The sequence below is a fragment of the Peromyscus eremicus genome, chromosome 15 (genome assembly GCF_949786415.1).
Source record: "Peromyscus eremicus chromosome 15, PerEre_H2_v1, whole genome shotgun sequence".
Taxonomy (NCBI): domain Eukaryota; kingdom Metazoa; phylum Chordata; class Mammalia; order Rodentia; family Cricetidae; genus Peromyscus; species Peromyscus eremicus.
In genome coordinates, this window is record NC_081431.1 from 13,841,260 (window position 1) to 13,868,333 (window position 27,074).

Below are 27,074 nucleotides of genomic sequence, written 5' to 3' on the forward strand. Positions count from 1 at the left end.
GGTGGTAGTGACACACACCTTAAATTTTAGTACTCCGAGGCAGAGGCAGGCAGGTCTCTGAGTTCCAGGCCAACCTGGTCTACAGAGTGAGTTCCCAGACAAGCAGGGCCACACAGAGAAACCCTGTCTCAAAAAACAAACAAACAAAATCCCCCAAACCAAAAGCAAACAAACAAACAAAATAGAACAATGGGAAGTTAGTTTGGTTCTGAAAGGTAATGAAAGCCACTCAAGTCATCATTAAAATTTGGTTAAAGACATAAAGGGTGCAACAAAACCCAGTTTTTAAAAATAATTAAGAAGATATACTCATTTCTTACCTCATCACTAGAGAAACTGAAGTTAGTCTTCAGAATGTCAGGACTGCAGAATTTGTTGAAAAGAATCTTCAGGCATCGTTTGTCCCATTCATCAGTCACTCGGCCACCATAGGTCACTTCCGAAACATAATAGTTCAGCTCTTTCCATGGAATTTCTGACCGGCCAGAGAGGATATTTCCCAGCATCCTTATGGAAACCTGTGAAAAGCCCACTGTACCTTGTTATTTCTGCGTGCGTTTTTAGTTTAACTGACATTTCACACAACACCAACAACTCTCAAGTGGCCAGTTTCTCTCTGAAACACAGAAGCAGGCCAGGAAGTACAATCCTCTAGTTTCAATTACTTAGGAGGCTGAGGCAGGAGGATTATAATTCAAGTCCAACTTGGGCAACTTAGTAAGACCCTGACTCAATAGAAGAGGACTGGGGGAGCTGAAGAGATGGCTCAGTGATGAAGAGCACTGGCTGCTCTTTGGAGAGGACCTGGGTTCCATTCCCAGCATCTCATGGTGGCTTACAACTGTCTGTAACTCCAGTTCTAGGTGATCTGATCCACAGACATACACACAGGCAACACATCCCTTTGCATAAAATGATGACAATAAACAAGGTTCTGGGGATGTAGCTTAGTGGTAGAGCACTTGCCTTGTATGCGTAAGGCCCTAGGGTTTGGTACCCAGTACTGGACAACCAGCCAACCAACCAGGAACAGAGAGTGGTAAAGTCAAGTGAGTCCACCGCAGTTGAGCTATAGCCTTGGTGATTATGGTTGCTGCTTTCACAGATCTGTGCAGGGCACCGGATGCCAGGGCACAGAAGGATGCGGAAGGGAAGTGCCTTCTCTTCATCTTCCTTCCCTCATCTTCCTTCCCCCTCCTCCAAGGCCTAAAACAGCAGGTTCTTAGTGTCCTAAAAATGAACTTGGTGTGACCTTGCATATACAATGGATCCCCACCTCTTCCCTTTCCCTCTGGCTCCTCCTTCCTGCCCTCAACTGTCCTCAGCTCTCCTGGCCACTCCCTCTGTCTCTCACTGGTGTCTTGACTTTCCTGTTCCCACAAGTGCATGCGCTCTCACCCTGGCGCTCTCACCCCTGAATCCAATAGAGATGGGACTCCACTGTGGGCTCTCTGTTTCTGTGGGGTCCACATCTACGCATTCAACCAAGCACCCTATCACAATTATTTTAAAACAAAAGCCTGTGTACTGAGTTGCTGCGGGCCGCAGGAATATATCATAAGAACTCAGCTGGTTATGGCAAAGTCACTACCTGGAGGAATCAGGGAATTCCTCCAGAGGAAGCCAAATCCCAAGGAGTTTTTGGTGTTACTTGGCTTGTTATATTATCAGCTGTCTTCTGTTATGAAAGTCATGTGTGCTTTCATAGTTTTCCCAATTGACTTTTCCCCAAGAAGGGCTAACAGTGTGGACTGATCACTCTCTGGACAAACACATTCCAGGTATTTGGAGAACAGCCTCAGGAAAGGCTTTCTCTGGAATCAGATATCTCCCTTGGCCACTTTCCAGGACTAGCAGTAATAACAGTCCATATGCAAGTCTCCTGATTTAAGGTAAATTCCACAAGGAGACACCACCTAGGTGCACGTTAAGTAATAGTTTTACACAATTCAGCTCGGACCCTCCTTTCTTACAGCCTTACTAGCTTTATAGACCGCTAACTCCTTACCTAACCACTTCTAGGAATATTTAGATAACCTTCTGCGCTGACAGCTATGCTCAGTCAGAACCCCAGTTCAAGCCTCCCTGTAATTATCATCATTAGCAGCATCCGGCCAGGTCCATCCCCAGATGGAGGAGAGTACTTTATCAGAGATACCTCTGTATTCTCTAAGAACAGACTTAACCATCCAGGCTATCTGTTTGAGAAGGCCTGGCGGATGTGCCAATTAAGCTTTACTTCCTCCTTTCCCAAACCTTACCTCTAGTTCCAGATCTCCCTTTAGCTATCACCAGAGGCATCTAGCTGTACACAGGTTGCCTAGCGACTGAGCACACTTTCTCCCACCCTGCAGAAAAATGGCAGATAGCTTGGACAGATAGGAGCCACAGGAAAAAAGAAGACAGTTTTATTTTCTCCCATTGACCTAGCAACTTATGGATTCTTAACATTTTCTACTAATCACGCTTAAGACTATAGTTGAGCACATAAGATTCTCTCTTCTTAGATATTACCCGAATTTAGCCTTTAGTTAATTCATTTCCCCATTGGTCACTTCCCTTTGGGGTTGCAAATGATAATTAATGGTTATTGGCTCCCTATGTGATTCTTATCACCCCTCCGTTTGACCCTGGAAGCCTGGCTTTATATACCAGGACTTCCAGGGCACGGAGGGACAGAGAAGAGAAAAGAGAAAAGAGAATGGAAGAACTAGACGGGTAAGAACTTGAGAGGAACAAACTGAGATGGGGAAGAATTAGAGTGAAGGGCTAGAGGAGAGCACCAGAGGAACGAGATGGAAGATGAGGAAGAGTCAGATGGGGAAGTACTAGCTGGGTAAGAACAAGATGAAAAGAACCTAGATGAGGCAGAATCAAGACGAGAGAATTAAGATAGAACTTAGAGGGAGTAGTAGATAAATATGGAGAGAAATCAGGCAAGAAAGGAGCTAGGCACCAGAACAGAACTGAGGGTGTGTATATAGGATGTTATTCCAGAGGAATTAAAGCAAGTGGACTATAGAGCTCGGTGTGCTGAGATTCTATTTCCTGAAAATAGTCCTCGCCATTAGTAGTTCTCTCTCCTGAGTCCCTGGGATGTATAATATTAAGGCTGGTCCCTCTAATATTATACAAGACTGAGTGCACATAGACATTTTCCTTATCATAAACAAAATAGTGTGGTGGTTCACACAGCGCCTGTATTGTATTAGGATGTACATGATTTAAAGTTCAGAGGATGCTGCTTGTAGTCATATGCAAATGCTACACCATTTTATAGTCTAAGAGACCTGAGCATCATCAGACTTTGCCACCTAAGGGACCCTGCGACCAAACCTCTGAGGATAGCAAGGGATAGTTGTGACTTGCAGTTTTCCAGTGTGAGAGGCTGAGCCCGACCTGAGGTTGTACTCCATCTGGCACTGTTCATTCTCAGCCTCTTCTTTACCCGATAGTCATTTAGGCTGGAGTTTCTCTACAGTGCTGTTAGGTTATCTTCCTTTTAAGTAATTCTAGATATCATGGATATTAATTTTATTGTCAGTCATTTGCATCACACATTTTAAAGATTTATTTTTAATTAGGACTATCTGTGTGGGTATGTGAATATAAATATGTAGCATCCCCTAGAGCTCGAGTTACATGGGCTTGTGAGCTGTCCAGTGGGGGTGCTTGAGAATTGGGGTCCTCAAGAACAGCTGTACATGCTCTTAAGCACTCTTTTTTTTAAAAGATTTATTTATTTATTTATTGTACATCGGGGTTTTGCCTGCATGTATGTCTATATGAAGGTGTCAGATCCCCCAGAACTGGAGTTACAGACAGCTGTGAACTGTCATGTGGGTGCTGGGAATTGAACCTGCGTCCTTTGGAAGAGCAGCCAGTGCTCTTAACCATTGAGCCATCTCTCCAGCCCCCTTAAGCACTCTTAACAGCTGAGCCATCTCTCCAACCCCTCACTACAAATAATATCTGAGGTCTGTTACTTCTATATTAGCTGCTTTATTACAATTTTCCACAGGAGATTTTTTACAACCAAATATGCCTATCTTTTACAATTCTGGGTTTCTAGCTCTTCAGCACAACACTCTCCCAGCTGAGCTGTTTTGACACTGTTCGAATTCTAGGGTTCAAATTTGGATTAAGTTGTGCCCAAATTCAAGACTGTCCATAGAATCTCCCAGATTCATTTTTAGAGATTTTTAAAAAAGATTTATTTATTATGTATACAGCATATATGACTGCAGTCCAGAAGAGGGCACCAGATCTCATTACAAGTGGTTGTGAGCCACCACGTGGTTGCTGGGAATTGAACTCAGGACCTCTGGAAGAACAGTCAGTGCTCTTAAACTCTGAGCCATCTCTCCAGCCCTCATTTTTAGAGATTTTTATGACTGTAAAATACATTTAGCCTTTTTTCTAGTGTACAAACTAATAGAGTGCGAAAGATAAAGGACCTAGTCATTTTCTTTCAGTAGGATGCCGAGTTGTACTAGTATTATTTACAAAAAACATCTTTTTACTGTGTTGAAATACCACTGTGTCAGATGTTAACAAGCTGACCTCATAGATGGTTCCTGGAGGCTGAAAGGGTATTGAAAGACACAAGGAGTATGGTTGCATCGGAGGGAACTTTGGTTGGCAGTAATTTGGTGGGGGGGGGGAGAGGGTTTGGAGAGATGGCTCAGGGGTTAAGAGCACTGGCTGCTCTTCCAGAGGACCCAGATTTGATTCCCAGTACCTATATGGCAGCTCACAACCATCTATAACTTCAGCTCTAGATCCAGTGCCTTCTTCTAGCCTCCCTGGGCACCAGGCCCACACATGGTGCATAGACATACATGCAGACAAAATATCCATACACAGTGTATCCCATAACTATGTATAATTATGGCAACTTTAGAAATTCATAGAGAATTGGATCTACTTCTGCATTCTTTGCCAAGCCACACTGACTTAACTTTTCTGCTAAACTATTTACTTCAGGATAGTGGATTTTTAGTCTATTTTGACGTCTGGTGAAGGAAAATTCCTCCACTGATTTTTATTTTTGTGTGCATTTATAGCTTATTCAACATTTCTGCTTTTTGTGAGCTTTTTTCAATTTTAAATCTTCTAAGTTCTAATCATAACTCAGTATTATATTTGGCAATTAACATTGGAAGAATGGACAGTTTATGGTATCTGGAATTTTCCTTGGAGAACTGGTGTGTGCTAGGTTAGAGAAAGCAGGATAGAAAAAGGTCATGGTGCTTGTTGCCACTTACTGGGTAACTGGGACAAATTTCCCCAGTGCTCATGGCTCTGTTCCCATCTGGAAACCGGGGACAGTTAACGTGCTGACTGTACAAAGCTGTCGTAAGACTTTCAACATTTCAAATGATAAAGAATGCTGTTCTTTTTCTCCCTAACTTATAGTGATCTTTTTGCAGGGCCTGTACATTTCTTATTAATTTTGTTCAATTTTTTTATCACTACTGTTCTGGATGTTTATTGCTAGAGAAAACTATATATTTACATTTTTACCTAGCCATTTTACCAGTTCTCTATTTCTAGTATGCCCTTTTAACTTGTTTTCAGTAGTGTATAAGGTTTTCAAGACACACCAGTATTCTTCCTGTCTGTAAGTGGCCTGAGGTGACCTGTGAGGACCAGAAAACCCTACAAAATCATGCAAATCAAGGGGTTCAAATCTTTGAGTCCACATTAAGGACCCCTGTGAAACTGCCCAGGCCATCAAGGGTATGCGTATCTGGAAAGCCACCTAATATCTGAATGATGCCACTCTAAAGAAGCCACGTGTGCCGCTCAGAGGGTACCATGGTGGAGTCGGTAGGTGTGCCCAGGCCAAACAGTGGAGATGGACAGAGGGTTGGTGGCCAAAAAGGAGTGCTGAGTTTTTGCTGCACAGACTTAAAAACGCAGAGTAATGCTGAACTGGAGGGTTCAGACGTGGGTTCTCTAGTCACTGAACACATCCAGGTGAACACAGCAGCCAAGATGTGCTGATGAACTTCCAGAGCTCATGGCCGCATTAATCCGAACACGAGCTCCCCCTGCCACACTTAGATGATCCTCACTGAGAAGGAACAAGTTGTTCCAAAGCCAGAAAAGGAGGTTGCACAGAGGAAAAAGATATCCCAGAAAAACCTGAAGAAAAAAAAAAAACTTATGGCAAGGAATAAATCCAGCATAAAATAAATGCAGGTAAAAGAAAAAAAAAGACACAAGTATATTATCCATTGATATGCTAGGGACTGAACCCAGGACCTTGTGCATACTACATTTAACATAGTAAGTGATAATAGGCTTTTCATTTTGCTTCATGTTATTCTTTACTTTATCTTTCTCTTATTTTTGATAGTTTACTCAAGTTGTTATTTCCTTTCAGTTTTCTTCTTTGTTAAATTTAAGACATATTGGGCTGAGCATAGCTCTGTACTTTAGCAAGGTACTTATTATGTATGAGATCTTAGGTTTCGTCACTAGCACCGAGAGGAAAAAGGCATACTGTTTCCATTTCTCCTTAAATTCATTTCCCTCTTCAAATGAATAGAAGATAATGATTATTTCCCCACTCAACTCTCTAATACACAGTGCAAGAACTTCCCATAATGTGTTGTTTGCACTTTGGGCTTTGAAGAGGCTTGGACAGGAGCACCCTGTGCTTATAGTCTTTGGAAGATCTCTAATGTGCAGGTATTTTTCTTTATATTCTTGGCTAATCCCAGAAATCATGAGCTTTCCTATGTGAACGTGGCTTCTTGTGAAGGTAGAAATGCCTGATGGACACACAGAGAGGACTTAAAAGAACTGAAGACCTCCTGCCCAGGGTAGACTACTGCCATAGGCAGAATCAAGACTTACCTAGAAAACAAACAAACAAACAAACAAACAAACAACAAATAACAAACCCAGAAACAGTGCAGCATTCTACATCAGAAGCATAGTTGCAAAAAAATTAACTTGGGAATTTTTTGTTGTTGATTTGTTTTGTTTTGACCAGCGAGTTCCTGGTCAGCCAAGGCTACACAGAGAAACCCTGTCTTGAAAAAATCAGAAACCCAAACAAGAAAAGAAAACATCCTGCCAAGAAGCACAATAGAAAGTACTGTAAGAAGGATAATCACTTACAGAAGAGTCTTAAGGGGCCCAGCCCCAGGGACTCAGGGTAATCCTTCTTGCTTTGAATGAATATTGAGAGATGTTTTAATAGTGATTTACATGTCAGCAATTGATCAAAATGTTTCACTTATATTCACTGAGCGGTACTTTTTTTTTTAAGATTCTTTATTTTTATTTTATGTGTATGGGTGTTTTGCCCACATATGAGTACCACATATACGCCTGATGTCCACAGAGGCCAGAAGAGGGCACCAGATACCCTAGAACTCCAGTTACATGTGGTTTTGAACCAGCATGTGGGTGCTGGGAATTGAACCTGGGTCCTCTGGAAGAGCAGCCAGGGCTCTTAACCACTGAGCCATCTCTCCAGGCCACTGAGTTGCATCTTGTAATGACTCTGTGGGTAGGTATTGAGGTTTGCTCCCCTCCCACGCTGCTTATTGCCCTGAAGAAATTAGGCTCCTGGGGTTATCTGCCTTGCCTAGAAGAGGAAATTCTGTATAGCCCAAGTGGTGGGGCTTCTACTGCATTCTAGAAAGCTGACTTTACAGTCCTCATTTCCTACTTACACAATGCCTTTTCTTCCCACCAGGCTAACACCTAGCATTGTGGAGACACACACTAGCTCAGCTCAGCTTGCGTCGGTTACGAGCTCCTGCCTGCCCTCCAGATCCCACACTCACCTCCAAGTCTGAAGAACTGAATTTGTAAGGGATGTTCCAGCCTAGTGTCCCATACAGGTTCCTTTCGTTGACCACAGCATTGAAGAAACAGAGGCTGAACAGGATTTTTTTCCAGCATGGTCCACAATCAGGCTTCTCAAATATATCTTCCATTACCTCTCCACTCCCGCCATATCCAAACATTTGGAGTAAATTGCTTTTCAGTCCCTGGGGAGGTTCCACGGCAATCTTTAAAAGAGAAGGGAGTGAACAGACCAAGTGACTGTACGTGGGAACAAGCCCTGGAGGGCCACTTCTCACAGGACTAGTGACACACATGGCTGAGAGCTATTTCCAAAAACCACTGTCATGTCCGAATCTAGGCCTCTTGAACACCTCTGCAAAAGGGTCATTTCAGATGTTGTATCGCGTTCTAATTCATATTTTATTTTTGAGACATGGTCTCACTCTGCAGCCATGGTTAGCATGGATCTTACTATGTAGATGAGACTGGCCTTGAGCTTACAGAGGTCTGTCTAATTCACATTTTAAAGACAAAGCACAGCACTGGGATGATAGCTGTTACTGTGACCACAAGCCTAATGTCTGGGAAAAACAGAACTTCAGAGTTTGTCTGTGGGCTACATCAGTGGTAACTAAGCTGTGGCCAGGCAAAGGAACTGCCAGACCCAAGCCAGGGAGCCAAACCACAGGAAATGACACTGATTAAGCCTCCAGACACAGCCAGTCACATTCAAAGGAGAGTGGTGACTTTGTGCTACTGAATTCTGATTGCCTTGAGAATCCAAGCTGTTGCCTCTTCACTGGAGTAGCTTGTGTGACTAACCGTGAGGGTTTTATTATGTGTGTGTGGATGCTAGTCTGAGATAACCAGGGTCTTAATGGGTACCTGCTTACAGAGTTTACATATGTATAAACCTAAGCTAAGAGTGAGATTGATTTAAACATTGGCAAATAAAGTATCTTGTGTAATTCTTATGATATACAGTGCATAAATACTGTGTGACTATGCAGATACATTATATGGGTGAGTGTATGTGTGTGCATGAATATGAGATTTCTAGATTCAAGATCAGACTTATTACTTATGTATGACTCTGTCAGTTCCTTGTGTGTTCACATGTTTCTCAGGGGGGATGCAGTGGGAGTCATATGCACCTATGCGTGATGGGAATCTAAGATGTTACTAGAGCATATACAGATGGCTGGCATGGTAACCCCTCTTCCCCTCTTGAATTACAGAAACAGAGACACTTTTCCTTAGGGATGTAAGCACATAATTTTGGGAAGGAGGAAGGTCTCCAGCCATTGTTTGGTTTTGAAACAGGCCTGCAACCCCCTATGTAGATACAGATCAGACTGGCCTTGAATTTATAGCAATCCACCTCCTGCCTTGTCTCCCTGGTGCTAGGATTAAAGTCATGCACCGCCATGCCCACCTTGATTAATAGACTCTTTTTTTTTCAATCCTGGCATGATTGGACATTGGACAGCTTGGGAATTGAACCCGGGTCCTCTGGAACATCAGTCAGTGCTCTTAACCACTGAGCCATCTCTCCTTCTCTCTCTGATTGATAGTCTCTTAAAGTGGAATTAGAGCAATGGACCTAATCAAAATAAATGTCCTTGAAACTCTGTCTCTCTTTATTACTACTGCCTCCCAACTTCTACTCCTGGCCAAAGGAAAAAGGCCACTTGAGGTCATAGTCAGCCTGGTCTTGGGAAGTAAACAGGGCATCTTAAGTCACAGGCTGAAAGTCTCAGATTTCTCTGTCTGGCAGGGCTGTTGGGAAGTGGCTCTGGGAGAAAGGAAACACAGGGAGCAGGGTTGCAGGGAGGTGTTTCTAGTTTTAGGAATCAGCCTGGCTAAGTGTGGTCTGCGCATAGTATTTTTCCGAGTCTTCGTTGGTTTCCCTGTCATTTGAAGTCTATCTTTAGGCCAACTGGGCCTTTAACGGGATTGAGCAAGTCTTCATAGTTGGATTTCAGAAGTCAGACATAACCTACAATTAAGGTTATTTTAGCAAATAGTTTGTTTGCCTTCTGCTAGAACTTTCCAGAGAGTTAACAGACCATAAACTGGTTAAGAGGAATAGAAATAAGAAAACGCCACATAGTTGGGTGTAGTGGTGCATACTCAAGAAGCTGAGGTGGCAGATCATTTGAGCTCAGGAGTTCAAGGCCAGCCTGGGCAACATAGCAAGACGGTATCTTGAGGGGAAAAAAAGAAGGTGGCAGAAGGGAAAAAGCATACAAACGTGTGCATCTTGGTTTACAACAACTGGAAGCATCCTCTGAGCACCAAGTGTCAGAGCTAGGAGTTACTGAAAGCAGGTCTGCGTACTAAGGTAGCATCCTCCCGCTAACGTTTACACATTGCCTGGCCTGCCCCTGGGGGCTCTGGCAGGATGCACTTGCTAACCCAGGTAAATACAGTTTCTCTTCGTGGATGGTGGATGGTGGATGCATAGTCTATGCACAGGCACAAAGTCCCCTTTAAGAGAAAGCTCCTCGCTCTTCTCTCTCCCTTCCTCTCTCTTCCTTTCTCCCCTTCTTCTATTTTCAACCCCACCCATTTCCTCTTTCTTCCCCCCTTCATAAAACTTTCCACGTGAGTGCCGCCTGCATGGTGTGAGTGACTTTCCACTGTGCCCCTTGGCTCCACCCGCCAAGGCCACCACGGTGCCATTTTAAAAATACAACCCTCCCCACCTAGCAAAAGTTGACAATGAGCACACCAGGAGTGCTCTTCTTGATTTAGAATAAGGAGTGACGATGCTCTACAGTCAAACAGGGCTGCTTGCCAACACTGGCATCTTGCTAGCTTGTCCTTACCTTCACACCCTTCTGAAGAATAGGAATTGGGAACGAACTATATGATTTTGAGCTTAACCAAAGCCTAAAGTCAGGGTCTAGCATCATATCTGGACTACTAAATCTGCAAAATAAAAATGTAAATATTAAAAAATTTGTGCAATATCTTCTTAGAGTCAGAACATTTTAATGTTTCTGTGACCTTACAAGTCATTTTAATGCTAAAGATACCACTCACCACAAGGACTTTGATGGTACACAAAGTATATAAGGTTCACCAATTTCTATTTCCCTTAAGTTAAAAAAAAGTCAGAAATACTCAGTACGGAAACTTGGGAAAACTTATAAAACATGACCTATGTGAAAGCCAGGTGTGACAGTGCCTCTTTCCACGTGGGTCATGAGTTCAAGATCAGCCTTGTCTATAGAGCTATCTCAAAAAGCCAGGGTTGGGGTGGGTGAGTTCTGGGTCACACCTCGGACAACTGAACAGCAAAGTAAGTGACAGTGGGTCCTGGCGGAATAAAATGACTAAGGTGGACGACACCCACACGGACACAGATGTGTGAGTGAGTCAACAGACGGGAGAGGGGCGATACTTTTTATTCGGGTAGCCTGTCATCACAAGATTCTCTTTCTGTGTGAGGTGTTGGGGATAGAAGGTCAGAAAGCTGAGCAGTTAGAAAACTATTTGGCAAATTAGGGAGTAATAATTCAGTCACAAATTATCATGGGATGCTGAAACTATTGGGGATAGTTTAGTATATAAAAGAGGTCTGAAGGTTTCCATGAGTGGCAGATACTATAATCACAGGATCAAAGTTAGCATCACCAGGAATAATGCAGAGTGATGCTGTATGCCTCTTGGCAAGCTTCACTGCAAAGATCAAGCACATTCCCATCTTCATGCCTGTAGAGAGCCGTCAACCACATGTGAGGAAATAGTGTGTAAGCTCAAGTTGACAACTCTTTTGAGTACGTTCATCTTTTTTTTTTTTTAATAAAATTTTATGTGCATTGGTGTTTTGCTGTTGGTGTTGGGTCCCCTGGAACTGGAGTCACAGACAGCTGTGAGCCGCCACGTGGGAGCTGGGAATTGAACCCGGGTCCTCTGGAATAGCAGCCATGCTCTTAACCACTGAGCCATCTCTCCAGCCCCCGAGTACATCCATCTTTTGACACTATAGTATGACATTGTTGTCAATGAGGTTCATGCTTGAGATTGAGTTACCAAAGGTATGGCCAGAACAACCAACCAACCAACCAAACAAAACCCTAAAACCCATTATAATATTTTAAGTAAGTTTGCTATTTTGTGACAGCATTCATCGCTATCCTGGGTGCACAGAGCCTGTAGACTGCAGGGTGGACACCGCTGAAGGACATTCACAACATATCTGGCTGTGTCTTCAAAGCCATCAGAGATGGAAAGATAAAGACAGACTGAGGAGTTGTGCCATTTTAAGGTAGACTAGAGAGACAGACAATGATGTGCAACAGAAACCACTGTTTTGGGACCTAGTCCAAGAGTTCTTACCACAGAAGATCCTTTGAGAAAGCAGACTCACCAGGACGGAGTTCTGCTGATTGGATGGATGGCCGAGCACAGTGAGATACTGAGGTGTCAAGTGACATATGTCTGCAGTTAACTTTCAGACACTCAGATGTCTATGTGAATTAGGAACAGTGGTAGGTTAGTCATAAGAATGAGAACCAGAAAAGCAGGTTAAGAGGGGGTCGTATTGTCCATGTAATGCAGATCTAAAATTACTTCTAAAATGTTTAAATAATATGGGTAATAAAGTCTCTTGCCATCAAGGCTGACAGCTTGAGTTTGATCCCCAGGACACACATGCTCAAAGCAGAGAATTGACTTTAAAAGCTGTCTTCTGAGTGCCTTGTGTGCTGTGGGATGCATGTGCTCATGTACACAACACACACGCACGCACGCACGCAATAAAAATTTATAGAATAAGCCAAAAATAATGAAAAGCAAAACCACCATTAGATACAAAATAAAACAGAAAAACAAAAATAACCTAAATAACCTGTAATTTCACTAAATGCTTTCCTTTTCCTTTTTTGAGTCTCCTCTTATTTTTAAATAAAAATATCATACTGTACATATTATTTCTAGCTTGGTATTTTTCCTTCTTAGCAACATACTGAGAATGTTTTTATTTACTTCCTAAATTCAGGAATCTTTCAGTTTTTTATAGCCACTTAAAAATGTTATTTTCTTAGAATTTCTCACAATATATTTTGACTACATTCTTTCCTTTCTTCCAATTCCTCCCAGACCCTCCTCACCTCCCTATCCACCCAACTACATGTTCTCTCTGTCTCTGTCTCTCTCTCTCTCTCAAAAGAAAGAAAGAAAGAAAGAAAGAAAGAAAGAAAGAAAGAAAGAAAGAAAGAAAGAAAGACCAAACCAAACAAAGAGCAAAACACAACATGGTGTCCAATTTATGCTGGCCAGCTTTCTTGAGAATACTCTTCTCTGCTACTGGACCCCCGTCTGCAGCTCACGGCGCTCTGAACACCTACAGTGTTTATCTGGGTGTGCAGTGTCCCCAGTGCATGGAACAGCAGTGACAAGGAGCAGATGCCCTGCAAGTGTTTTAAATGAGTAATGCAAGATGTGGTACATAGTCTGCATCTATTAAAGTCATGTTACTAGTTAATCTTTGCCTTCTCATTCTGGGGTGATTCCGTAAGTGTGATTTTTTTCCCCAATAGTTTTTAAACTGCTAAAAGACTAACAGTCTCAGAATAGCACAAACTGTATTAGGAGAGACTTCAGAAATCTAAGTGGAGCAGTTAGAATTTAACCGAAGTCTCCTTTCAGATGCTAAAGCATAAGGATGACAACATTGGATCCTCACACCCTTGCTCCGTGTTACCGGAAGACCTGTGCACGTAATTGGCCAGAATGTTTCTAATCTCACACATTGCTGACTCTTCCCTCATCGTTACAGCAATTAGGTTTCAAAATGCAGCAAACAAGCAGGCTGAGCCTCAGGAACTCAATCAAATCAGTGCTCTGGGGAGCACAGCCTCGAGGGGACTCCAGCTGGGGAGGCTGGAGCAGGGTGAAAACGGGCCTAAAGGAAAACACCGAGGATGTCCCGAGCTTTGCTGTTTAGTCATGAGAGCTGGACCTGAGGTCCCGTGCTTTGCTGTTTGGAGTCATGTAAAATATTAAGAATCATGTCATAGATTATTCCTGAGCAAATGCTAAAAAAGATGGAAAATTACCATCTCAACAGTTGTTTAAAGGAAAAAAAGAAAAGCCAGTGTGCTCTCAGGACAGTGTTGAGGGCAGCAATGTGTTCTCCAGTGGCCCAATGCATTGCTTCAGGGTTGACACTCACAGTATACATTTGTTGTGGAATATTATCTTAAGATGTGGAACATTTGTTTAATGATGCAAAGATGTGTTGCATTCTTTTATGTTGCATTTGTTTAACTCCATGAAGCTGTGTTGCTTTGCCTGTCTAAAACATCTCATGGTCTAAATAAAGAGCTGAACAGCTAATAGTGAGGCAGGAGAAAGGATGGGTGGGGCTGGCCGGCAGAGAGAGTAAATAGGAGGAGAAATCTGGGCAGAAAAGAAGAAAGAGCAAGAGAACAAGGACAGGAACAAGAAAAGAAGAGAGAGGACACCAGGGGCCAGCCACCCAGCCACACAGGCACACAGCCAGCCACGGAGTAAGAGTGAAAGTAAGATATGCAGAAGTAAGAAAAGGAAAAAAGAAAAAGCCCAGAGGCAAAAGGTTAAGAAAAACTAGCTAGAGGGGCTGGAGAGATGGCTCAGAGGTTAAGAACACCGACTGCTCTTCCAGAGGTCCTGAGTTCAATTCCCAGCACCCACATGGTGGCTCACAACCATCTGTAATGAGATCTGGCACCCTCTTCTGTATACACAATAAATAAATAAAAATCTAAAAAAAAAAAAAAAAAAAAAAAAAGAAAAACTAGCTAGAAATAAGCCAAGCTAAGGTCAGACATTCATAAGAAAGAAAAAATCTCCTATGTGATTCATTTAGGAGCTGAGTGGCAGGCCCCCAAAGAGCAAAGAGCCAAATAGTTAAAAAAAACAAAAACAAAAAACACCACCACCATTTTGGTGTTCCAACATGGGGCCACAGAAAGCTGAACAACAGGCATTGCCCTTTGCAGTGCGACTTCACAGTGTGGATAATTAATTCACTGGCACACAGACGAGCGCAGAACTTACGACTCTATGATAGCGCAGAGTCTTGGCATGAAGGAGGCTGCGAGGTGGCAGTTCTGGAGGAAGACCCACTGATGTTTGCTGTCCAGGGCCTTAAAAATGAGCTCCTCCGCTTTGGCTGCCTGGCCTCGGCCCAGGGAAATCATGGTCACCTGCGGGGTCGTTCCTTTTAACTCTTGTGCAAATCTCAGGAGGATATTGTTGAGGTCAATCCCTGCGACAACATGGAGAGGAACCTAGAACTACAAGCTCACTTAGTTCCCTCAGCAGGTGCAATCCTGCACTTACTGAGGGGGTGATGAGAGACGAAAGAGCCACAAGTGAATGACCTGGGTTTGGGAATTAAAGCCTTCCGTTCAAAGTTGGTCTTTGAAGTCTGCCACTTGCTGGCCTGTGATACAGTTTCCCCAAGTCTGGGAATGGTAAACTGCTCATGAGCTGAGGCACGACTGATTGGCATGCCTGTATCTACTTGTCCCGTCATCCTCTGGTGATGGATGCAGTAACTGCTCACGATAGTTTCTAACCCAGCTAACATGGTTTTTAAACATGATGAAAATAGGTATGGGCATGGAGACTTGGTGCTCAGGTTTGGGCAGCAAAGGTGTGTTAAGAAAGTGTGTTGTCAAACCTTAGCTATCTCCTAAAGAGAGGTGTGTATCTCCTTCAGTCTGGACTGCGGTTGACAGGAGGGGGTGGCCGGCTGCCTGCTGCCACGCTGGGGGAAGGCAGCACCTTTGCAGGCATCAGGCACATAGCCTGGTGCACCACCGTCTGATGAGAAGACCTTCAGTGCGAGGGGGTGCCCCGGACAAAGCCTCTGCCTGTGGAGTCCAAGTGGGGGCGCTATCCTTAGCACCCACAGAGCAGAGGTAAGCGACAGAGGTGGGAGCGTGGGGGTTAGAAGGACACGGCCTATTTCCGACAGTCACCTTGTGCTTCTTTAAAAATAGGAACCAGAGAAACAGTTTACTCTGAGAAAATACGAATGACCACGGCTTGGGAACTGATCAATGTGACCCTGATAAACATGCTCCACCACAGAATGGTATGTGACGTTTTAACGATCACTGTTAATGGAAACAGTTAGTAAATTTAAGGAGTGACCTCAGTTCTTTTTTAATGTGTGTGAAGATATTTTCTACAAGATAATTAGCTCTAATACCTTTTTTTTATCTTGATTCTTTTATATTTTTAGAAAGATTCATCCTTCATGTAGTTTAAAGTTTAAATCCCTTTTCAAAGATGTTAGAAGGATGTGAAGCTTTTAAACAGGATAACTGGACACAGAATATTTCTCCACATCCTTTTTTTGGGGTGGTGGTGGTGGTATTTTTCCAGATAGGGTCATGTAGCACAGGCTAGCCTAAAGAAATTCAAAGCTGAGGAGGACCTTGAATTTATGATCCTCTCGTCCCCACTGAATGAGAGCTGGGATTATAGGTGTGAGGCGCCACCCTCCGTTCACGTGGTGCTGGGAGTTGCCCTGCTGCTCCACCGTTCAGGAAGCTCACCGTAGGAGTGAATAAGGATCAGCGGTGTTTGAGCGGTGGACTCTTTATATGATTCTTTCAGATTAACTGTAGTCTCATGGATATATTCACTTCCCATTTTTTCAGTTATAAACTTTCTTATTGAATTCTCTAAACGTTCTGGCCGAAGAATTTTAATCTGAAAAATAAAACAGAAGACAAGGTAAATTTAAAATCCACTCAGGGGACTATTCCCGGTGGTAAAAATGAAATCAAAATAAGTGTCTGGCTCTAGCCAGAGTTTCCTGATGTGCTGTTGGGGAGGTTTAACAAAGGGGGGGGGTTTCCTCCTGACCACTGGTTGGTGTGGTGGTTTGAAAGAAAATGGCCCCCAAAGGGAGTGGCACTATTAGGAGGTGTGGCGTTGTTGGAGGAAGTGTGTCACTGTGGGGGTGGGCTTTGAGGTCTCCTATGCTCAAGATACCACTCATGTCTCAGACCACTTCCTGTTGTCTGCCAATCAAAATGTAGAACTCTCAGCTCCTTCTCCAGCACCATGTCTGCCTGCATGCTGCCATGTCCCACCATGATAATGATGGACTAAACCTTTGAACTGTAAGCAAGCCCCAATTATAATGTTTTCCTTTATAAGAGTTGCCGTGGTCATGGTGTCTCTTTACAGCAATAGAACCCTAAGACAGTTGGTTCCCCTCTGCCCAGCTACCGTGTATTCCTACAAAGCTCTTCTACACTCAGTGAGGGAGTTGGTTTGGCTGCCCAGGTGTACACTGTGCTCTATGGCCCTGCAAAAGGACACTTTTCCTGGGTTCCTCTTGCTGTGCTGTCCATGTCTAGAGCAAGAAGAACCCATATAGTTTGGGGTTGGAAGATGCAAGATAACCCAACTGGAAGACGATTAATCCTACCATTCATCACACACACACACACACACACACACACACACACACACACAAAGGCACAGTCTAAGCTTAAGTGGGACAGAATACAGGTCTGGGGAGAGCTGTGGGCATGTGAACCATGTTGGGCACACATATAGTACATGTATAATGGGCACAGAACTTCCCAGTGAAGACTGCCTTATACTCAAACCACTTACATGGTACATTTTTACATAATGATCATGAAATACGTTCTGAGAAAGTTCAGCATTCCTGCATGGAAGGCAGATCTGAAACTGTCTGAGAATGGGCAAGGCAGGTTTGTTACTCTAGAGAGCCCTGACTAATACACCTCTATTTCTGTCTACTGACCATGGACTGAAAAACCTCTGAAACTGATCACAGATGAGCCTTATCAGTTGATTATCTTAGGCATTTTGCTACTTTAACAAACTTGACTAATATACAGCTAATCCCACCCCGAATCTCCCCAACCCCAAGCCAGGTTCTAAAGCAGCTGAGAAATGGGAGCCGTGTAACATGCTGCCTCTGTAAGTGCCACTTTGGTGGATGTGATTTAGCTGGGAGTCAGCCATATGGTTTCTGGACATTGAACCAGGGATCAGACACATTACCTGTCATATCCTGATTGGGCCCCTGTTGCCTTCTCCCTAAAGGACTGGGTCTGTTCTTGTAATTTTAGCGTGGAGGAGGAGGAGGGCAGAAAGTAACCTGTAGAAAGGGTAGATCTCGAAAGAACAGGGAGACAATTGTGGCATTGGTCAGCTCAGTTCATCCCTCAGGGTTTCGTCTTGTCTATAAAGGATGAATGGTGGTGGAGCCACCACAAGACAAAACCTTAGGGTGGAATGCTGGTACATCCCTCTACACTAAGGTTCAGGAAATCATAGCTTGCAGAAGTCAGCATATTGGGCTTATAAAATTTAAATTGTGAGGGGTTCAAGCTACCAATAAGCTTTCTTGAAATATTAGAATTGTAATCTTTTGTCTTAACAAATCTTACCAAGATAAGTCTTTGAAATGGAGTGAGTTTTTCCCAAGGAAAATTAATAGGTGTCAACATTTCATCGTTTTCATTCAGAAGTTCAGCTAGATACCATCAAGAGAAAGAGACTGGGATTAATAACCAGACAGCTGTGCCACTAAACTATGTTACTATACGAACTTAAGTTATAAAATTATGAAAAGAAACATGGTTGGCTAAATAAGTGCGTGCTCTTCCTAGGACTTGGGACACCATCCTTCATCATGAAGCAGACATAGGCCCAAATGATGTGGGTGGTAGGGATGTGACAGGGCGGATGAGGCTAGGGATGTAGTCATGGCGCCACAAGGCAGGAGGGAAATGAGAAGCCAAGGACGCAGCCAGGCCCTCCGCGGCTGCTCTCTCGGGTGAGTTTCAGTGTATAAGTGAGAGATTTCTATTTAAAACAGCTAAAACAGATGGAGAGATGAGACCCCGCAGGAGCTCAGAGAGGATCACCACAATCTTGGGAACTTCACAGTTAGTTATTTTGTACTGACTCCTCTCTCCACGGTGATGGGGTCTTGCTGGTGAAGTGGGAAGCCCCCCAGGCCTTGTCTCCAGCCACACTTGTTCCTAAGTACATTGCTTCCCTGGCATTTCCCCAACGTCTAACTTTACATACAACTGGGATTATAAAAAAAAGTTTTTAAAATGTGCTAATATTTTGATTTTTAAAAATCCCATGGTGTGTGTAAGTTCAATCACAAGTGATAAATTTGGAGTTGTTTGCAAAATAAAAGGATCCTCACTTTACATGAAGGGTTAACTGAGAGTTCCTTTACACAAAAATTATTGACTTTTGTCTTATATTAAAATATCATAGGAATTACAGAGGGATTAGTGATAAATGCAAAAAAAAAAAAACAAAACAAAACAAAACCCAACAGTGATCCATGAACAAAACTGTGTGGGTGAGGGGGCTTCTTCATTAGAAGTGTCTGGAAAGCAAGGAGGTAGACAAACAGATATAATTGATGCCATAAACAGACATCTTACTACCTGTATGGTACAGATTCTATCAACCAATAAATAATGAATGGATTTAGAAAAAAATATACAAAATATATTATCCACATTTATAGTATTCTTATAAACAATCAAAAAGGAGATAAGCAATTCATTTTAGAAATGAGTGAAGTATATGTATGAATAGGCAAATAAAATCACCAATAACCCTTAAAAAGTTACTTGTTAATATGGCAATTAAAATTGAAGTATTCTGAGCTTTTCAGGTTGGTACAACTCAAAAACGACCAAGCCTTCTTTTAGAAAATGGGCAGATGGGCTGGAGAGACGCCCGGAGGTTCAGTGCACACACTGCTCTTCCAGAAGACCCAAGTTTGAATCCCAGCACCCACATCAGGTGACTCATAAGCACCTACTAACTTGAGCTCCAGGGGCATATGATACCTCTGGCCTCTGGGGGCACCTGCACTTATGTGTACATGCCTTCACACTTAATTAAAGATAATAAAAATTTCAAGAAGACTGGGCATACACACTGCTGGTGAAAATACATAATTTAGATTTTTAAAGAAATCATCCTGGCAGGGACTTCTCACATGAAAGGTGTCTCCTTCGGACCAGCATTTCTACTTCTGGGATTCTCTTTCCGACAGAAGGGAAGAAGGTGTGAGAATATTGATACTACTGGACTACATTATTGTCCATTATAACAAAACTCTGCAAGCAAAAATGGAGAACGATGTGGCAGCAAACAGACCAGGCTGTGTTCCAAGTGGGGGGATCATAGTCAAAAGGGTGAGAAAGAGGGGGTGCAGAGCTCAAAGCAGAAATAGAAGAGGAGAAAATATGACAAGATGACAGCCCTTGAAAGATCTGTTTGTGCTGGGCGGTGGTGGTGCACACTTTTAATCCCAGCACTCAGGAGGCAGAGGCAGGCAGATCTCTGAGTCTGAGGCCAGCCTGGTCTACAGAGTAAGTTCCAGACAGTCGGGGCTACAAAGAGAAACCCTGTCTTGAAAAACACAAACAGATCCGTTTCCTGTGCAGTTCTTCCCTGGGCTTGTTACATTTTTCATGGGTATCTTTTTCTTTCTTTTTGTGGTCCAGGGGATTGAGCACAGGGGCCTTGACATGCTGGGCAAGTGCTCTCCACCAGGTGTATGTCCAGCTCCTGTGTAATTTTTAGACCATGTCTGTTACATAAAATTAGAATCTATGAAGGCTCTCTAAGATGCAAGGTTCCTAACCAGAGTGCTGTAATGATATGCTGATATATTTAATGTTCCCAAAGTTCAGAACTCACACCAGTTTCTCACCTTTAACAGTGAAATTCATACAAACCACTTCCTTATGGTGAGGATCGTGTTGACTCGATCATGCCACACGGAACATATCAATGCTCTTCATTTCTATTTGTTATGATCTACCTCCCCCCCATACCCCCTTTTTTTCTTTTTTGTTTTTCAAGACAAGGTGTCTCTGTGTAGCCCTGGCTGTCCTACAGCTCAGACTGGCCTTGAGTTCAAGTGATCTGCCAGCCGTTGCCTTCAAGTGCTAGGCATGCCTCTCATGACCCACCTTTACACACTAACGATCTACACACGCACACACACATCTGCTAGGCTTAGGTTAGAGCGCGAAGGTCCATACCCTCCTCTGGTGATCTGGGGCTTTCCTGAAGTGAAGCCCCATGTGTGGAGAATGGACTGCCCAGGAGAGAGTACACAGCCTTGGTGTCCCTAAAGATGTTCCACTGCCACTTATTGGACAGGAGCGACTTGCACAGGAGGGAGAACGGCTCCATCTGGCTGCTGATGTACTGGCACTGCTTCCACTTCAGGTCCGGCACCCACTGGAGATGCTCCTTCCTGCGGATTTCAAATATACCTGACGGAGAAGGGGGAATGGTCACAGGAATCCCTTCACCTAGTGACTCCCCACGGTGGGGATGACTAACAAGTAAAGAGCCACTTCATATACAGTCAACCAGAGGGGCTGGGGACGTCCTCATCCAGACCACCACAGACAGGCAATAGTAAGGGCAGACACATTAGGCAGGAAGGGGCCCGGGGGCATTATGATCAGTGTGTGTCCCTATTCACTACCGCTAGATAGTCAGCTTTACATTAGGACCATCATCTTACTAGTTGTGATTTATTTAGGCATTCACTCACTCAGTAATGACTTAGGAGGACCATGAGTTCTAGGCTAGCCTGGCTATACGGTGAAATGTTTTCTCACAGACAGACAAAGAACATGCTGACTGCATGTTCACACATTCGTGACTTTGACATGGAATTTGACCTCAATCACAGAAGTAAACCTCAAAATCTTTTAGTATCTTACAAGAAAACATATTTCAGTGTTTTTGTTTTTTAAAACCATATCCAGAGAAATTATTTTTACTTACTATTCAGTCTAGGCTTGGATAGTATATTTTTAATATTTATCAAAATGCCAGAATACAAAAAGATGTTCCATTCTTCTTCTGGTAGAAATCCTATGTCATCAGCCATCAGAGTGTCACTGGAATTCTCTCTCATGATCGAGACACAAAGCCAGAAGGAGAAGCAGAGTTTATGCTCATTAAACAGAGCTGAAGAGACCACCTAGAGAAACCACAACCCTTACTTGAGTCCGAGAGGTAGTGTTGGAAAAACTCATAGCAAAAGGATGGCTTACCCTAAACACGTTTCTTGTCAGCACATCTGTTGCGTTCTTAGCATGCTCTGTTAAGGAATTCCTCTCACTTTTCAGATTCTGTTGACTTGAGACACTTAAAGAAATCTCACTAGCTTTTTCCAGAGATGTTTCGTCCATTTTCCAATCATGCTTTTGTTCTTTGGTTTTGGAAGCTGTGGAGAAAACAAAAACTTGCCGGAACCACTCCAGGGAGAACTGGTACATATACTCCACCTGGGTGAGACTGGCCACCACGAAGTAGAGCAGGGCACCCCGTGTGGCGATGGGGAGGTAGTTCTTGCGAGTTGCTTGAATTTCACGTTCTGCCTTTTCTGTTTCTTTGATACGTTTGGAAATTTCATTTGAAGTCATTTTGGATTTTGTTAGGGTTTCTACAATTTCTTCATCATCTAACACACTTCCTAAAAATGAACAAAGTGTGAATTTAAACAAAACCCGTTGAAATGGCAAGTAGCTCTTTCCCACTCTGGGCATTGTGAGAGTTTTCCCTGTGAGCCTTTTGCCAGCTTCATGTCCGGATTGGTTCCTCTTTTTCTTTTAATAGTAAAGCAGAGTTGGAAGTTTTATTAAAGAAATTTTAATTTAGAATAAGACATAAGGTTTAGGAGAAAAAGAGGATCAGAAAAAGTAAAGACAGACCCAAGTGTGGGCATGGACTTCAGGGAAGGGTCGCTCAGACAGTTTAAATGGTCAATCATATTTCTAAGAAGTAGGATTGACACTATGCAGGCCCCACTTTCCACTCCCTTTTCTTAACTGTGTTTGTGAATTCCGTATTTATTACAGGAACATAATCAGTAACAATTTCATCATAAAGAATACATTGGACCTTACACACATAGACACACCCACCCACCCACACAGACACACAGACACACCTATACCCACAGACAGACACAGAGACATAGACACAGGCAGATAGACAGATAGAAAGACAGACAGACAGACAGATATACAGACACAGACAGACAGACTGACACACACACACACACACACACACACACACACACACACACACACAGAGGCTGGGGATGTAGCTCAGTGGTTGGAGCATTACCTACATGCACAAGACCCTGGGTTTGATCCCTAGTCCCCCCCCCCCCCACACACACACAATAGCAAGCATACTATTATTTCATGTAACACACTATGCTACTTTGTTTTGACCAGTGAAGGTCATTCTTCAAATTATCACACTGCAACTCTTCTTTTGAACAATCATCATGTTAGACAGACAGAAAATCTTCACACTTCAAATATTTAAAGGGAGCTCTAAGAGTTTCATTATGAACTCTCTCTCTCTCTCTCTCTCTCTCTCTCTCTCTCTCTCTCTTCCCCTTTTTATTTCTCCCTTCCCTCTCTTATTCATTCTTTTCTTTCTCCCCTCACCCCCTTTCTTGAAACCAAGTCTTGCTATGTAGATTAGGATGACCTCAAATTCAGTGACACAAATGTCTCTGTCTCCCAAGTGCCCCCCATCTCCCAAGTGCTAGGATTTAAGGCATGTGTCACCACACCTGGCCTGCTTCGTTATATTTTTAAAGAATGATTATGGCTGCCGATAGGCAGTCCCCACAGCCTGTCTCCCACACCCACACACTGTGTGTAGACCATGGGAGCCCCCAGAGGAGTGTTCTAGTCTCTGACCTACTGTGTGCACCCTCCTGGAGGCAGCAGGTACCTCAGGGAATTCAATTTCACCAGGAAGCCCAGATCCAACAGGCTGGTTGGGCGGGGCCTGACTGCACGCCCTAGAGGCAGCCGGTGTTAGATGGGCTCTCCAGAGCGTCAGGCCCTGGACACCTAGCCTGGGCCTGGGAGCTAAGGGGTGCACATGAATTTGCACGAGGTGTCTGAACCAACCCAATCCACCCCACCTATGGTTAGGAAGTCTGGGACCATTAAATGGGAAGCCTGCCCCTCTCTGGGCCTAGCCACCCCCAATTCACATTACCTAGGGTGAGTGGGGGGTGGCCGTGGTCCCAGTCCCTAAAAGTGGTGAGCAGGCAGCCTTGTTGCTGGGTCCCCAGCCCTGCCCTGACTCAACCAGAAAGCATGTGGCCACAAAGAGCCTGTCCCTTTGCCTCTGGTTTCTGCTCCCCACTTTAAAAAAAAAAAAAAAAAAGAATGATTATGGATGCTAGAGAGATGGCTCATCAGTTAAGAGCAGTATTGCTCTTGTAGAGGCCTGAGTTCTGTTCCCAGCACCAACATGGGGCAGCTCAAATCCCCCTATAACTCCAGCTCCAGAGGATCTGGCGCCCTCTGCTGGGCTCTGCAGGCACCTGTGCACTCCCCTCACGTACACATAATTACAAAATAACAAAATCTTTAAGAATGGTTTTTTTTTTATTAAAAATCATTTTTAGTAAATGTTAGCAGCTAAAATGATCTCATCCTCTAATAAGACAAAAATCTGGCAGGGCATAAATATCAAAGGCATAATGGAGGCGGGTATTTCTCTGATGGACATGGAGTTATTTTCACTTGTTTGGTATGAGCGGTTCACAGAACCAAGTGCCCTTTATGGACACTGCATAGAAGTACTTCAAACTTTGTCAAATTCTGTTGTTTTTAATCTTTTATTTCATTTTTTCTCTTATTGAAAGTAGTTTTTTTTTCATATAATATATCCAGATTACGGTACCCCCCTGCCTCCACGCCTCCCAGGTCCTCGCCACCTCCCCTCCCACCTGGATAGACCCCCTCTCTGCCTCTCGCTAGAAAGCAAATTGGCTTCTAAGGGATAATAATAAGTAAAATATAAACATGCCACAACACACAGAAGGAAAAGAGCCCCCGAAAAGGCACAATAAACAGATAAAGCCACAGCGACACGCTCGCTTGCACACTCAGAAATCCCATCAAAAACACAAAACTAGAAGCCATAATATTTTTGCAGAGGATCCATAGGGTGAAAAAAGACAAAAGAAAAGGCCCTGATGTGATGTTAGGAGACAAAAAACTGTAGCTGTACTAACTACTATTGATAGGTTTTTGTTTTCGTTATTTTAAAGATTTATTTTTATCTTACATGTATGAATTTGCTGCCTGCACGTCTGTCTGTGTACCACAGGGGACACCAGATCCCTTGGAAAAGAAGTTACAGATGGTTGCGAACCGCCATGTGAATGTTGGGACCCAAACCCAGGTCCTCTGAAGAGCAGCCAGGGCTCTTCACTTTGGAGCCAGCTCTCCAACCTCCCAGTTTTTAGCTTATTTTAGTGAAGTTTTTGGTAACACCAGGCTTTTACTCCAGGGCATTGGCCCTTAGACAAACAGTAATTAATAACAGTGAATATTAAAAGTAAATCCACCTGGATGTGGTGGTGCCAGACTCCAATCCCAGCACTCAGGAGGCTAAGGCTTGCTCAAGGCCAGCCTGGGCTACTTAGAAAGACCCTTCTTTTAAAAAGTCAACCAAAAAAGTCAATAGAAGCCCGAACCTGTCTGTGAAGTTCAGGGTCAGGCAAACGTGTACAGTGCTCACTGGATATTTATATTTAAAAAGACAAGATATAAGTGCAATAAGTTTATAGAGCATTTCTATATGTAACCTTGAGAACTAATGTAGTTGAGAAACATATTGTGTCTCCTAATGAGACACAAATTAAAACACAAAGACAGTTTAGGGTCATATAAACTGTGTTTTGTTCCAGTTGACTTAGGTGTGGTTTTATCAGTGTGAGTCAGGAAGAAGTTGACATCAACTTATGTTTTATTGCTACAAAAATATTCTTAGATATTCTTCCAACAAGAGGAAAACAATTTTGACTTCTTTGCTAATATATACCACATTTTAATGTGATATTTAAGAGTCACGTGATTATTTCTCTGTAAAAAGTCCTTTAGGATCAACACACTTGGTGACTTTAAGTACCTCCCCCACCCCCAGAGATCTGCTTAAAATTTTCGGTGCAGTGTTTGGTGGTCAAATGTGTATAGAAAGAACTAAGCAAACATGGGTGCCGAGGAACATCAAAATTCACAACGTGAAATTTAGACATGGGTGGGTGGGACTCACCCAGCCCAACTAGTTATCTGGTAGTAATGGAGGCTTGGCATTTTGGGTACCAATTCAGAAAATAACCTCATGGTTTCTTCTTCGGACTTTTATTTTATTTTGTTTGTTGATCATACTACTCAGTATTTTTCCTCACCTTCTGTTTTCTGCAGTATGGTCAATGTTTTATCCTCCAGTTCCTCCAGGGTTACAGCATCATGAGAAATACTCTCTAATAACTGGGCTCGTTGATTTTCTAAATGAGGAACTTCATGACTTACTACTGTAGATAAGAGCTGATCTTGCAAGCCTTGGAATGTTACCGTGAAGTTGATAATCGTAACAAAGTTATAAACTGATGGAGGAAAGTGGGGGTTGTCTAATCCTGTAGATAAGTACAACCTAAAAATAAGAGAGACACCAGTTATTCAAAGAACTTACAGAAGAATAAGATGAAACCAAGTGTTTAACTAATATAAACTATATTGTTCTGGAAGTGAAAAGATTAATTTTTAGTGTTATTCAGTTTTGTACTCAATGCATGATCTTCATTTATACTATATCAACAAGTCTGTGTTTATACTTTAAAAACAGCCATAAATTATATCCTTACTAGATTTAAGCATCAGGTCAGGGTAAACACAAATGGTCATAGAGTTTTGATGTCACTAGATCATTGTAAAGAATGGTTTCTGTGGCTGCAGTTGTAAGGCAATGGGGGATTTGGAGCTGCTGGACTTTCTGGCTGCAGGACAGCCTGGGCACAGGGGAGGGAAGGGCAGGAGGGACGGTGGTGGTGTAGAGCAGGCAGTGAGATGGAATGAGATTCTAGGTCTTGTTTTGTTTTTATAGCAACTAAGAAGAGCAGGGGCATGCCCACTCCACTTTTAAAAGGGGAGGCTGAGGCATAGCCCGAGAGAGTGGAAATCTGTCCCCAAGTCTGTCTTTTAAAGCATCACCCCCTCCCCACCCTCTGGAAGACATCCATTCTGGGGATCAGTTGGCCACAGTTACTATGACTCCCGTGGCTCTGCCCACAAAGAGACAAGGCTCTCACACAGTTCCAAAGGCTTCCTCAGGAACTGTGTTTCTGTGGTCATCACATGTCACCACATAGTTCTTCG

At 43.2% G+C, this 27,074-nt stretch overlaps 1 protein-coding gene and 1 pseudogene across 1 annotated transcript in view; one reads left to right on the forward strand and one right to left on the reverse strand.

The window, feature by feature from the left end:
• Dnah14 (dynein axonemal heavy chain 14) overlaps positions 1-27,074 on the reverse strand; it is a 219,404-nt gene that overhangs the window by 17,434 nt on the left and 174,896 nt on the right. Inside the window, exons 69-78 of the mRNA XM_059281041.1 lie at positions 26,108-26,352; positions 21,927-22,348; positions 21,655-21,853; positions 20,895-21,131; positions 18,255-18,340; positions 16,374-16,530; positions 14,863-15,073; positions 10,644-10,746; positions 7,809-8,036; positions 321-518 (exon numbers count right to left, since the gene is read on the reverse strand). Coding sequence (XP_059137024.1) covers positions 321-518; positions 7,809-8,036; positions 10,644-10,746; positions 14,863-15,073; positions 16,374-16,530; positions 18,255-18,340; positions 20,895-21,131; positions 21,655-21,853; positions 21,927-22,348; positions 26,108-26,352 — 2,086 coding nt within the window. The remainder of the gene's footprint in view (positions 1-320; positions 519-7,808; positions 8,037-10,643; positions 10,747-14,862; positions 15,074-16,373; positions 16,531-18,254; positions 18,341-20,894; positions 21,132-21,654; positions 21,854-21,926; positions 22,349-26,107; positions 26,353-27,074) is intronic.
• On the forward strand, positions 5,658-6,201 carry LOC131925646 (large ribosomal subunit protein uL22-like; annotated as a pseudogene).